This window comes from Erinaceus europaeus, chromosome 13 (genome assembly GCF_950295315.1).
Source record: "Erinaceus europaeus chromosome 13, mEriEur2.1, whole genome shotgun sequence".
Lineage (NCBI taxonomy): Eukaryota > Metazoa > Chordata > Mammalia > Eulipotyphla > Erinaceidae > Erinaceus > Erinaceus europaeus.
Window position 1 is genome coordinate 66,635,235 of NC_080174.1, and position 15,230 is coordinate 66,650,464.

Sequence of the window (15,230 nt, forward strand, 5' to 3'; positions counted from 1 at the left end):
GCAAAAAAGATTTTCAGGCATGGGACTCTTAAGGTGAGGTTCAAACCCTAGTATCACCACAAACCAGAGCTGAGCAGTGCTCTAATCTATCTCTCTCCCTCTCCCCACTCAATGTGTGCCTTTCCCTCTGTATCTCTCTCATTAAAATAAAAAATAAACAAAACAGAGCGCAGTCACTACTAAAAAATAAATGTAAAAAACTTCAGCAGAGAACACATGCAAGATAGACATCAAAGGCCAAAATGGAGAGCAAGAAGGTAAGGGAACCCACTAAAAGTAAACAGTAGAAAGAGAAAGAAAGGAAGGAAAGGAGAAAGAAAGAAAGAAAGAAAGAAAGAAAGAAAGAAAGAAAGAAAGAAAGAAAGGGAGAGAGAGAGAGAGAGAGAGGAAGGAAGGAAGGAAGGAAGGAAGGAAGGAAGGAAGGAAGGAAGGAAGGAAGGGGACACTATAACAAAGGGACATAAGAAAGGCATGGGGCAACACCAACAGAAATAAAATTTGCATCACAGGGGTACAAGGAGACAGAAAGGAACAGAATTCACATTTGAAGACATACTCCTTGAGAATTTCTCTCAAATTAAAGGTAGACTCACAACTCTAGGCATGGAGAGGGTAGAAAAGGAGAGGAGGAAGTGGAAGAAATTAAACCTCAGTTCACCAGAGCACATAATGATAAAAATGACAAAGACTGACCCCAGTTCAGCCCCAAGGCTGGTTCAGCCCACACCTTGCCCATTTCCACTTAAGACATCTGCTGCTGTGGTTTTATCCTTAGCCCTGCTACCCACTGTCTCAGCACCTTTGCAGAAAACCACAAAATGTAATGTAATTCACCTGCAGTACTGAACCAAGACAACAGTTTGAAGAAAGCCCAAATACAACAGAACTATGTTATCTGGTCTGGGAGGTGGCGCAGTGGAAAAAGCATTGGACTATCAAGCATGAGGTCTGAGTTCAATCCCAGGGAGCACATGTACCAGAGTCATGTCTGGTTCCTTCTCTCCTATTTTTCTAATAAATAAATAATCTTAGGGGCAGGGCTATAGTGCAGCGGGTTAAGTCCACATGGCACAAAGCACAAGGACTGGTGCAAGGATCCCGGTTAGAGCCCACCGCTCCCCACCTGCAGGAGGGAGTGAAGCATGTCTGTGGGTGTCTGTCTACCTCTCTCTCTCTGTCTCCCCCTCCTCTCTTGATTTCTCTCTGCCCTATCCACCAACAACGACTGCAATGGCAACAATAACAACAACAAAGTGGGGAAAATGGCCTCCAGGACCAGTGGATTCCTAATGCAGGCACTGAGCCCCAGCAATCCTGGCGGCAATAAATAAAGTTGTATTTGTTAAAATAAATAAATAACCTTAAGGAAAAAAAATTCAATGCTATGACCCTAGAGATGTTCACTGAATTGAGAAAAATTATGGAAGAATATTACAAAAACTTCAAGGAAACTGTAAGAAAAGTTATATACTAATAATAGTAATTTGAGGAATAAGGCATGTAGTGGGGGGAGAAAGAGAAAGGGAGAAGAAATGAGAAAATAACACTAGCAAGAACCAGATACCAATGATATAAGTGAACAAGAAGGTAAGGTAAGGCAGAAGCAATAATCTCTCTCCCACTCATATGCCACTGGAGCACAAGAAAAGAGATTTAAAAAAACCCTCTTATTTGAAGAAATCCTAGCTGAAAATTTCCCCAAAATTAAAGTAGACTCCCCGCCAAAAAAAAAAAAAAAAATCTAGGAGGCTTGACAGACTCTAAGAGAGATCAACACCAAGGCACATAAAAATTTAAAAAGGCAAAAATCAAAACAGATAATTCTGAAGGCTGCGAGAGAAATGCAAAGAGTTAGCTATAAATGAAGTCCCTTAAGACCATCAGCTGTCTTCTCTACACAAACTCTAAGGCAAGATAGGACTGGCAAGATGTATTCAAAGTTGTGAATTGAATACTTCCACTGAGCAGTGTGGTATGGGAGGAGAGTATTAAACTCTCAAGCATGGGCAGTCAGGCTGTAGCGCAGCAGGTTAGGATCGGTGTAAGAATCCCAGTTCGAGCTCTGGCTCCCCACCTGCAGGGGAGTCACTTCACAGGCGGTGAAGCAGGTCTGCAGGTAGGTGTCTGTCTTTCTCTCTTCCTCTGTCTTCCCCTCCTTTCTCCATTTCTCTCTGCCCTATCCAACAACGACGACAATAATAACTACAATAATAAACAAGGGCAACAAAAGGGAATGAATAAATAATAAAAAAATTAAAAAGGGCAACAAAAGGGAATTAATTAATTTAATTTAATAAGCTCTCAAGCATGAGGTCCTGAGTTCAACCCCTGGCAGCACATGTACCAGAGTAAGTAAATGTCTGGTTCTTTCTCTTTCTCTCTCCCTGTCTTTCTCATAAATTAATTAATTAATTTAAAAAAAAGACTTTCACCAAGAATACTTTGTCCTGCTAGGTTATCAATAAGATTTGAAGAGGGGTTAAGGATCTTTTCATAGACAAGCAACAGCTAAAGGAATCATCACCACTAAGCCAGACCTACAAGAAATAGTAAAGGGGGGGATTCTAAATAACCTCACCTCCAGGGAGTTAACAAATAAAGCAAGGAAAATAAGCAAAGCCCAATAAAAACTATGGCCTCAAACTGCAGAACTGTTATCAGGGGTTAATGAGAGGGCTGCAATGGGGAGAGGTTCATCGGAGTTTGATGAAGGCATATTGGTGCTGTGTGGTGGGGGTAACACATTTTGAGGTGAGAAATTGTAGTCTGAAAATATTTACAGACTTGTAAACCAAGGTTACAATACATTAAAAAAGAAAGCTATTGTAAAAAGGGAGATGAAATTATAATAGTTGAGGTAGAGCAGTACTATTGTATTTATATCTTAGAAATTTAGTTTATAGTTTAAAATGTAATCACATTAGCTTACTGTAGTGTACCCTATTAATTTTTCAGTGATGCACACCTGAAACATAGTTATAATACAATGTTATTTAAAAGGTGGCGCCCTGGTTGAGCAACATGTTACAATGAGCAAGGACCTGGGTTCTAGCCCCTATCCACCACCTGCAGGGGGAAAGCTTTGTGAGTGGTGAAGCAGGGCTGCAGGTGTCTCTCTGTCTCTATCACTCTATTCCATCTCCATGTCTCTATCCAATAAATAAAGATTTAAAAAACTGAAAGAAAAAAGAAAAACAAATAAAAAATTTAAGATTTAAAAACCCAAAGGAGATACAAATAAATGAAAAGACATGATATGGATATGCTTATAAACTGGAGCACAATACTGTTAAGACAACGATACTAACTAACATAAAGCCAACTATCTATAGGCCAATGCAATTTTTTATTATTTTGTCACAAGTTATCTCTGGGGTTCAGGGCCTGCATGATGACCCCACTAGTCCCAGTGACTTTTTCCCCCCTTTCTTCTTCCTTTATTTTGATAGTAACAGAGATAAAGAAAGAAAGACCTACAGCACTGCTCCACCCTTTATGAAGCTCCTCCCCTCCCACCCACCACAGGTGAGGACTAGAGGCTTGAACCTGAGTCCTCATGCATGGTAACTTGTTCACTCTATACAGGTGCAGGGCAGCTCGGCTCAATGCAATCTCTAGAAAAACCTTAATGAGGTTTGTTTTGGGAGAAATGGAAAAATTCAACTTAAATTGATATAAATAAAGAAACCCCAAAGTTGTAGCCCTCACACCTTTTGGTTTAAAAATTTACTACAAAGTGCCAATAATCAAAACAATGATATGTAGAACAACAGTAGAGCTGGAGAGAGCTTGACAGGAAGAGCCCTGCATTGCCATCAACTCAGTGCAGGTTAGACACCTGGCACCACCACGTTGGAGGTGACAGGCAGCAGAGGAAGCTCTGGTGGCTGTGTTAGTTATTTGTCTGTCTGTCTGCCTGCTGTCTGCCTGTCTTTGTCACTATAGGAATGTAAAAGTGGATTGGAGTGGTGAGATCACAACTGTGCAAGGCCCCAGCTCCACAAAAATAAAAATTGAATAGAGTCCAGAAATAAATCCTCACATAAATGATCAAATGATTTTCCACAAGGATACTGTTACTACTGAATGGAAAAAAAAAAAAAAAAGATTCTTTTCATCAAATGGTGTTGGGGAAAGTGGAAAAGAATGAGACACTTCTTGTGGTCTGGGAGGTGGTACAGTGGATAAAGCATTGGATTCTCAGCCACGAGGTCCCGAGTTCGATCCCTGGCAGCACATGTGCCAGAGTGATGTCTGGTTCTTTATCTTTCTCATGAATAAATAAATAAATTCTTAAAAAAAAAAAAAAGAATGACTTCTTATACCACATATAAAAATTAAATCAAAATATGAGAGTTAAAGTCATAGAACTCTTTTAAGAATGTATGGAGGGCAGGGGTAGATAGCATAATGGTTATGCAAAGAGAATCTCATGCCTGAGGCTCAAAGTCCTAGGTTCAGTCCCCATACCACAAGCTAGAGCTGAGCAGTGGTCTGGAAAAAGGAAGGGAAAAAAAAAAAGAGGAAAAGATAAGAAAAAGAACTACTTATGGAGAAAACTTAACTGCATTTGAAATCTAATGATTTCAGAAGTATGAGACCAGTAGGACAGATAACAAGAAAAATAATAACAATAATATCCTAATTTAATAGTTCATTGAGGGATTCCTACTGTTGATTAAATTAGTTGCTTTATTTGGTCTTAATCACAAACTTGCTTCAAATTTTTAGTTTAGCAACACTACCAATGAAAATCTTTAATAGCAAAGTGACATGGGAAATCATTTCTGTATGATCTATACCAACTAAAGATGATGTGAGCTCAGTTGGTTAGAGCATGGTACTAACAATGCATACCAGCCGAAAAAAAAACAATAATGCTACTTAACCAAAACCACTTAAGACTTCACAGGTGTTACGTATGCAAAGTTTGACACTGGGAATTATTTTACTTGGCTTGACTCCTCCCCCGCCCCCAATGGGCTGTATATCAACAAGAATTTTTTTTAGAAAATTCAGGTTAGGAAAAAAAACTGCTACACTAGTTATTTCTCTGCTACCAAAGAACAGTGTTAAACTGTCCCACTTTAATACTCATGCCACCTTTCTTCTAGGTCAATTTTATAGGCAAAACTGATACAAAGCAAGATTTATGATCACAGTAATTTTGGAGTAGTGAAATTTACAACACTGTTATCACTGGAATGAAAGAGGAGGTCTTTCAGAATTATGCTTTTCTTCAAAATTGGGATTGGGAAATAGCATAACGGTTATGCAAACAGACTTTCATGTCTAGGTCCCAGGTTCAATCCCCAGCACCATAAAGCCACAGTTGAGCTGTGCTCTGGGGTAAATAAATAAATGAATAAATAAATATGTTCATTATTAAGCTGAAGAGCCCATAACTTCAACAACGATCTATTTATATTTAAATGAACAATACACATTGTGCACATTTCATTAAGTAATAGATAGGGCCAGAGAGACAGCTAAGTGATGTACTTGATCCAGGCTTAAATTTGAACAATGTGCTGTTTGCTATGTGCATGGCCCAGGTTCAAAAACCAGTGCCCATCATATTAAAGGAAGCTTGAGCTTTAGTGATGTGGCCTTTTCCACACTCACTCTGCCTGTCTTCTTAAAAAAAACAAATTCTCTTCATGTTAAATGAAATAAGTCAGAAACAGAAATATGAATATGGGATGATCTCACTGTCAGGCAGAAGTTGGAAAACAAGATCAGAAAAACAAAACAAAACAAAACAAAAAAACACAAATAGAACCTGAAATGGAATTGGCGTATTGCACCAAAGTAAAAGACTCTGGGGTGGGATGGATGGGTGGTGAGAATACAGGTTCAAGAAAGATGACAGAGGACGTAGTGGGGGTTGTATTGTTATATGGGAAACTGGGGATTATGCATGTACAAACTATTGTATTTACTGTTGAATGTAAAACATTAATTCCCCAATAAATTTTTAAAAAACCCAAATTTTCTTCAATCTAGCAATTTCAATTCCAATTGTTTATGCTATAATACAAATAAACTCTGTTTTTAAATTCCTTATTTATTTTTTGTCTGCAGAGTTATTGCTGGGGCTCAGTGCCTGCACTACAAATCCACTGCTCCTGGCGGCCATCATTTTCCCACTGTAGCTGCTGCTGCTATTGACTGACAGGAACTGAGAGGAGAGGAAGACCGATAGGGGGAGAGAAAGACAGACAGACACCTGCAGACCTGCTTTACTGCTTATGAAGTGACCCCCTGCAGGTAGGGAGCTGAAGGCTTGACCCAGGTTCCTTGTACTCCGCACTATATGCACTTAACCCAGTGCACTACAGTCTGGCCCCCTGTGATCTTTATTTATTGTATACAGACAGCCAGAAATCAAGAAGGCAAGGAAAGAGAGAGGTAAAGAGCAAGAGACACCTGCAGCACTGCTTCACCACTTACATAGCTTTCCCCCTGCAGGTAGGGACCAAGGGCTTGAACCCAGGTCCTTATGCATTATAACATGTGTGCCACCACCAGGCCCCTAAATGACTACTCTTAAGCAACATTGTGATAACAAAAAAAACAAAAAAAAAAACCACAAAAAACAAATGGCACATGTTCTGTTATCTAAGGAACTCAGAGGAAGACTGTTTACAAGAGCTGGAAAAATGGCTCAGCATTGGAATACAGGTTTTACATGCCTGAGGCCCCAGGCTCTATCCTCAATACTGCCAAATGCAAAGCACTGCTCTGATATTTCACATAAAAGAGGGGAGCCGGGAAGTGGCATAGACTCTGGTTAAAGACCCTGGCACCCCACCTTCAGAAGGAAAACTTCACCAGTGATAAGGCAGGGCTGCTGGTGTCTGCCTCTCTCCCTGTCTACCTCCTCCTCCCCTCTCAATTTATGTCTCTATCCATAATAAATAAGTATCAAATAAATAAAAGTAAGCAAAGGTTTATTTTAAAAGGTAATGGTACAGAGTGACTTCTTATAAAATTTAAGAAAAAAAGCAAGCTTCATAGAAAGGGTGACATTTGTACTGAGCACAAAAGGATAATTTGCCATAAGGGGGAAAAAGATAAAACAGCACAACAAAAAGGAAAGACATGAGAATGTCTGGTGCCTTGAAACCTTGTTAAAGTACTTCTATCAATCTGGAGACTAGTGGGTTCGTTGGTGTCTACTAAAATCTTAGTGTGTGTCTTGGATCTTGAAGAATAAATAAAAACTAAAATCATCTCTCCCAAAATAAGACTTGGAAATTCAAAACATAAATTTAATCACATAACTTAAATCACATTCTGGTCCACAAACTGGGGATATGGAATTGGCTAAGTAAGAGCTGAGAAGTAAACTGAGGGCAAGGTTACAAAAACTTTTGTTCTAAAGCTAAGAAATCCAGACAACCCAGGGGCTAGGTGGTGGCACACACAGTTACGTGCACATATTACCATGTGCAAAGACCCAGACTGCACTCCCCACCTGCAGGGGGGAAACCCCATGACCACAGTGAAGCAGGTCTGCAGGTGTTTTTTCTCTCAGTCCCTTCTCAATTTCTCTGTCCAGGAGAAAAGAGAGGGGAGGAGAGGAGAGAGGGGAGGGGAGGGGAGAGAAAGGGAGAGGAGAGAGGGAGGAGAGGAGGAGGAGGAGGGGAGGGGAGAGGAGGGGAAAAGAACAGAAAAGGGCTGTGTTACAATGCATAAGGACCCCGTAAAGCCCCCTGCCCCACCTGCAAGGGAAGCCTTCATGAGTGTCTGTCTCCCTCTCTATCTCCCATCCCCTCTCAATTTCTGGCTGTCTCTATCAAATAAATAACATTAATTTTAAAAAAGGAAAGGAAAGGAAAGGAAAGGAAAGGAAAGGAAAGGAAAGGAAAGGAAAGGAAAGGAAAGGAAAGGAAAGGAAAGGAAAGGAAAGGAAGTAAGGGAGAGAAAGGGAAGGAGGGAGAGAGAAAGGGAGCAGAAGAAAAAATGGCTTCCAGGGGCAGTGGGTTTGTACTGCTGGCTAGGAGCCCCAGTGATAACCCTGGTGGCAATAAAGGGGGAAAAAAGAAAAGAAATCTGGACAATTCACAATCAATTTAAGGATTCAAAAAAAGTTCTTATTCCACAAAACAAAATGTATTCACATAGAGAACAATAAATACTATTATTACCCCATTAGCAAATGAACAAAACAATGTTTACAGAAAAGAACATACCACACAGACAGTTTAAATGGTAATGGGGGGTGGAGGTGGTAGGTAATGGAGCACCTGATACAGAGTGTGAGCATTGCCAAGTGCAAGAATCCAAGTTCAAGCCCCAGGCCTCCACCTGCAGTGGGGAAGCTTCAAAACTGTTGAAGTAGTGCTGCAGCTGTCTTTCTCCCTATCTTCCCCTCCCCTTTCAATTCTGTCTCTATGCAAAAAAAAAAAAAAAGAAGAAGAAGAAGAAAGAAAGAAAGGGGGAGCCTCCAGGAGTGATGGCTTTATTGTGTAGGCACTGAGCAATAACCCTGGTGGCAACAAAATTAAATAAAATGCAAAACTTAAATTGTAATTACAATAGGTCTATCTGACCTAGACTCTTTGTACCTAAACACTAATCTATATTATAAAATAAAAAAAAAAAGAAAAGAAAAGAAAAAGAGAGAAAGAAAGGGAGGAAAGGAAGAGATATGGGTAGCACTTAAATATTAAAAATCTACATGAGACCCAGGAGGTAGTGTAGTAGGTAAGTGTTTAACTTTCAGAAATAAGGCCCTGAGCTCAATCCCAATAATTTCAAGTTTACTAATAAAGTCTGCTTTAAAATATCTTCAAAGTAGGCCAGGGAGATAGCTCAAAGTGACAAAATAGGACTAGATTTGCACAACTGATGTTCAGAGACACTAAACTCAGTTCCTGGAAGCACCATATGCCAGAGATGGTAAGTCTCTTTCAATGACAAACAAATCCACTTTTTAAGTCTCTAGGTTCAAGCACCCAGCTCTCCACCTGCAGGGGTGTTGCTTCACAAGCGGTGAAACAGGTCTGCAGGTATCTATTTGTCTCTCCCCCTCTGTCTTCCCCTCCCCTCTCCATTTCTCTCTATTGTATCCAACACTGATGACACCAATAACAACAATGATAAACAACAAGGGCAACAAAAGGAAAAAATAGCCTCCAGGAGCAGTGGATTCATAGTACAGGCACCAAACCCCAGCAACAACCCTGGAGACAAAAAAAAAAAACCTAGCAGTTATGAGATCAGAAAGATAGGTACCCTGGCCTGCCTCCCTCGGTTTCTTTCTGAAACTCTAATGTGAAATTAAAAACAAATAAACAAACAAACTAATATTAAGGAAGTAGTAGGGTATGGGAGATAACATGATGGTTTTGCAAAAAGACTTTCATGTCTGAGGCTCCAAAGTCCCCTGGATCAATTCCCCATATCACCACAAGCCAGAACTGAGCAGTACTCTGGTAAAAATAAACACATTGAGAAGGATGACAGAAGACCTAGTGGGGGTTGTATTGTTATATGGAAAACTGGGGAATGTTATGCATGTACAAACTATTGTATTTACTGTTGAATGTAAAACATTAATTCCCCAATAAAGAAATAAATCAAAAATAAATAAATAAATAAATAAATATAAATAGATTGGGAGCCAGGCAGTAGCGAAGTGGTTTAAGCGCAAATGGCAAGAAGCACAAGGACTGGCTAAGGATCCCAGTTCCCCACCTGCAGGGGAATCGCTTCACAAGCAATGAAGCAGGTCTGCAGGTGTCTTTCTCTTCCTTGTCTGGCCCTCCTCTCTCCATTTCTCTCTGTCCTATCCAACAACAACTACATCAATAACTACAACAGTAATGATAAACAAGGGCAACAAAAGGGAAAATTAAAAAAATTTTAAGTAATTAAACTAGCAGTATAAAACTTTAGGAATCTGGTTCCCAAAATTATAGCAAAAAAATTAAGGTTATTTCTTTTCTAGTAAAACAAACTTTTTCTGGCGCTAATCTTACATTCTAGCAGGTGTTTTCAGAAAAGCAACTAAGGAAAAAGAAAACATAATGACAACGAAACCCACATCCCATAGTAACTGAATACAAATTTTCACTGAGTACAACTCGATCTAAGTATCATTTATCATTTTCTTTGTAACTATACTTCTGAAGCTCTGTTTTTATTATCTCTACAAACTTCTGAAAATTGAGAGCATGCCCAGAATGAGACAGACTTCTCTAGCCTTTCATGTTAGTTTATTTCTTCATTGATGCAATTCCAAAGACAGAACCATTTCTTTTAATTATTCAAGTGATGGAGAGACTATGTTTGGTTCCAGTCTACAACAGTAGGGATCAACTTCGTGCAATAAGTCTCTAGAACATTTTTAATTTAAACATCTGATGAAAATAATTCCGTAGCAGTTAAGCATCCCAGAAAATAAAAGTTATATCTTTACTATGTAAAGTTTCCTTATACATTATGTGGCCCCTGATAGCAGATTTCTATCTTCAGCACTTAGAACAATATCAGACACACAGTGCTTCTTAAGCAAATAAATCTCATTCTGCTTTCAAATATGAAACTCTGAGTTACTCAACCAAATTTGGATGGTTAAATTTTTCCAGCTTCGACTTTATCTGGGCTACTATAAATGTGACAAAAACACTGTGACAAATATAGTGTAGAAATGTATAAATGCTCTATTTTCCTAAAACATTATAAGAAAAAGATCAGAAATATAATTTCAGTCATAGCTTGACCTGGGTGTCTAGTTAATAAGTGAAGAGTCACAATTAAAATCCTACCAATTCCCAAAACAATGTGCTTTCTACAAGATATGTCAACAGAAACATCTTTTCTTACTTAGTCCACAAATTGTTTTGGGAAACTTAAGCAAAAGAGAGGGGAGGGGAAAAAAAAAGTCTTTAAAATGGGGGGGAGATAGCATAATGATTATGCAAAGAGACTCTGAAGCCTGAGGCTCCAAAATCCCAGGTTCAACCCTCTGCACCACCATAAACCAGAGCTGAGCAGTGCTCTTGGGGGGGGTGGGGGGGGGGAGGGAGAGAGAGAAGAAAGAAAACCTTCACCAGAAAAGACAAACTATGCAGCCAGGGAGATAGTTCTGCTAGAAGAGGACAGAATTTGCATGCCTGGCATCCCCATTAAAAGACCTGGTGTGGGGTGGGTGGGTGGAGAGAATACAGGTCCAAGAAGGATGACAGAGGACCTAGTGGGGGTTGTATTGTTATATGGGAAACTGGGGGATGTTATGCATGTACAAACTATTGTATTTACTGTTGAATGTAAAACATTAATTCCCCAATAAAGAAATTAAAAATAAAATATAATAAAATAAAAGACCTGGTGCCACATACGCCATACTGGTGCTCTGGTTTCTCTTTCATATGATTTAAATAACAACAACAACAAAAAAAAACACAAATGTTTTGCTTTTTAAAAAAAGCAGCAAATATATGGGTGAGGGAGACAGCATAATAGTTATGCAAACAGACTCTCATGCCTGAGGTTCCAAGGTCCCAGGCTCAACACCCCCACCATCATTAGCCAAGTTGAGCAGTGTTCTGGTAATAACTAAATATTAGGAAAGCTCTTCCTTTTAAAGTTTCTTTGCCCTCACATGTCTAAATGTCACCAAGACATTAAAACACCCAGTTAAAATAAAAACAGAGCTACAAACACTAGACACAGAGCAAAATACAAATAAGGCATCCTGACAACCTCTAGTTTAACTGGTTACATTTCTTCTAGCTAACCATCCCAAACCACAATTATTTTTCCGGACCACCACCACCACCACCACCCCCAAGCCATGATTCCACTACTCCTAGTTAGATGAGCTTCTTCCAAAACATTTGGTTATCACTTCTCATTTCTACCTTTGAGAAAGCAATGCTCTCCATCCCACCCTGCTGACATGCACATGACTCATTTTCATTCTTTCAGACACAGGACCTTCCCATGACCCCCTATTAAAGAAACCTCTCCCAATTACATCTTCTGACCCTGTATTGCAATCTATAGTTAACCTTTTAATTTATTTTTACTAGTTAATTGTCATTCTCATTAGGATGTCCCATGAGGGCTCTCCCCTCAACACTGTCTCTACAACACCTTCTTTTCCATCATTAACAAAAGTACACTGGAAATACTGTTATTTCTACCACCTCTGGCCAATAATAAGTTCCATCAGTGCTAAGTGCTCTCTTATCCGTCTCCTGGGCACTTGAGAAAATTGGCACCATCCTGGAGTCAGTTTTTTGAATAAAGGTGTTTAGTAAGAATGATCAGGATTGGGCTGGGAAAATAGCATAATGGTTATGCAAAAAGCCTTTCATGCCTGAGGCACCAAAGGTCCCAGGTTCAATCCCTAGCACCACCATAAATAAGCATTCTCTCTATATCTCCCTCATTAAAATAAACAAGAATGATCATGACTAATAAGCAAAAAAACATTAAATCTTACTTCACAGTACTGCAAAATGTTGCAAGCTATAACCATAAAAATATGGAAAAGTAGCAAGAAAAAAATCTCATTTAAATGCATGAGGTGTTTCCAGCTCAGCACAGGGGAGGTAAAGCTAACAAGCAATACAGTTTTTAATTCTGGTCCAAACCTACAGAAAAAGAATGTTCCCCCAAATTATAACTTTGGAGCACAGCAATGTATTCAGTATACTCAACTGCTCATTAAGAGTTCAGGTACCAGATCCAAAAGGCGGAGAAACACATGAAAAAATGCTCCAAGTCTCTGATTGTCAGAGAAATGCAAATAAAGACAACAATGAGATATCACTTCACTCCCATGAGAATGTCATACATCAGAAAAGGTAACAGCAGCAAATACTGGAGAGGGTGTGGGGTCAAAGGAACCCTCCTACACTGCTGGTGGGAATGTCAATTGGTCCAACCTCTGTGGAGAACAGTCTGGAGAACTCTCAGAAGGCTAGAAATGGACCTACCCTATGACCCTGCAATTCCCCTCCTGGGGATATATCCTAAGGAACTCAACACATCCATCCAAAAAGATCTGTGTACACATATGTTCTTGGCAGCACAATTTGTAATAGCCAAAACCTGGAAGCAACCCAGGTGTCCAACAACAGATGAGTGGCTGAGCAAGTTGTGGTATATATACACAATGGAATACTACTCAGCTGTAAAAAATGGTGACTTCACCGTTTTCAGCCAATCATGGATGGACCTTGAAAAAAATCATGCTGAGTGAAATAAGTCAGAAACAGAAGGATGAATATGGGATGATCTCACTCTCAGGCAGAAGTTGAAAAACAAGATCAGAAAAGAAAACACAAGTAGAACCTGAAATGGAATTGGCATATTGCACCCAAGTAAAAGACTCTGGGGTGGGTGGGTGGGGAGAATACAGGTCCATGAAGGATGATAAATGACATAGTGGGGGTTGTATTGTTAAATGGGAAACTGGGGAATGTTATGCATGTACAAACTATTGTATTTACTGTTGAATGTAAAACATTAATTCCCCAATAAAGAAATAAATTTTAAAAAAAAGTTCAGGTACCAACATACCACGATTGTTTTGCATTCTCTAAGGTACACTAAGTGACGAGCAGAAGGGCGGCTCCGAAACCCGATGGAACAACAAAAGTAGAAATAATAATGGCAGGTCGCTTTACTTATGGAAGATTCAAACACAATGAGAAAAACCGTGGGGTGATCATGGAAACAAAACCGAGCATACCAACAGATGTGTAGTCCCGGCATTAGACCCACTGTGGCACAGAAATGGTCACGCAACTGCCAAGGGACACATTCCACATCTCTGGATCCTCTTGTACACACAGACCCTACTAACCACTACCATGGCTCAACTGCCTCATTCATGGTAACCTAATCCTCAAAGGGAAAAAAAGAAGTGGAGGAGGAGGGTAAAGAGCGAGTTAAACACCAACGGGGGAAAACATTTTAAAAGCCAAACACCAAACAGCCAACTAGCTCGGCAATCCCCAAGCAGTAAGCCCTAAACGTCTTTCAAAGCCAGCTGTCATAACACCTTTTAGGGGCGCAGACAACGTTCATTCCAAAAGTCTCTGGTCCCAACACTTATCTCCCGATTCTCCAGAAAAACCCAGACATTCCAGTTGGGGGGGGGGGATCTGCACTCTACTCAATAAAGGATCTCCTGGCAGTAACAAGCAGGCAATTCCTCAGGGGGCAATGGCGCTCCTACCAGCCGCCCAGGGCACCGGCAACCTCAGCAGGGCACAGCCCTTCCAAGGAGCTGCCTAGCGCCCTCTCGACTCCCCGTCCGGCCCAGCACAGCCCGAACTGACTGTGGCCAAACTCGGGAGTGGCGGAGGGGGGCCAGCGGTCGAGCTTCCGAACAGGCCTTCCCGGCTCGGGGGCGCGCCGAGAGCCCAGAGGTGGCGCCTTTCGGCCCGGCCCCAGCTGCGGCAATGGATCCCGGGCCTCTGCTCCTGGTCTCCCCGCCCCGCCGCCAGCAGTCAGTCGCTCACCTGGCAGAAGCTCCGACAGTAGTTCAAAGATGAGACCTCAGACACCTCCTGCTCCTTCAGTTCTGTCTCCAGCTGCCACAAGCACGGCCGCAGTCCCGGGGCTCCAGGCACCGGAGATGTGGGGCCATGACCCCGAGCCATGGATTCAGTGGCCGTCCCGTCTCCCGCTCCGGCTCCTGCCGGAGCTTCTGCCCCGGCCCGAGTGGCGGCGGCGGCGGCTGCTCCCTTTCCGTCCGCCATCTTCCCACCGCCCAGCAGCGCGTAGGCAACCAAGCCACGTGACTTAACCCTGACCCCGCCCCCGTTCGCCCTCGCGTGATGACGCACTCCTCGCGACGCCGGCGCCCACTGGATTCCGTCACTGCGACTCGGGATACCCACTCCCCTCAGGGGCCTCCGATCACTCCCCCTGGCAGTACCCTGGCAACCACAAACCAGAGTCCACCTGAGACCTTCCAGAACCTTGGGTGTCATAAAATCGCGAGCCTGGGTGTGTATGCGCTACAAGCTAGATGTGAGGGAAATGGCATTTAAGCCTCGGTCTGCGGGAGAGAAAGGTAGCTCTGAGAAGAACCTAGAGGAAAGCCTCCCCAGTAGAAAGAAAATAACGGCTGTGAGTTCGAAATAAAAAATAATTCCATGGGAACTTTATTTATAACATAAACGACATTATTACCAGTCAGTAAAGAAAAGATTTTTTTCAATAAATGGTGGTTTTTTTTTCCCAAAAGCTTTTTCCAA

General features: G+C 41.2%; 1 protein-coding gene across 1 annotated transcript in view; it reads right to left on the reverse strand.

The window, feature by feature from the left end:
* RLF (RLF zinc finger) overlaps positions 1 to 14,754 on the reverse strand; it is a 51,668-nt gene extending 36,914 nt beyond the window's left edge. The window contains exon 1 of the mRNA XM_007527077.2: positions 14,490 to 14,754. Within this exon, the coding sequence (XP_007527139.1) occupies positions 14,490 to 14,729 (240 nt within the window). The 5' untranslated portion in view covers positions 14,730 to 14,754. The remainder of the gene's footprint in view (positions 1 to 14,489) is intronic.
* Between the last annotated feature and the right edge of the window lie 476 nt (positions 14,755 to 15,230).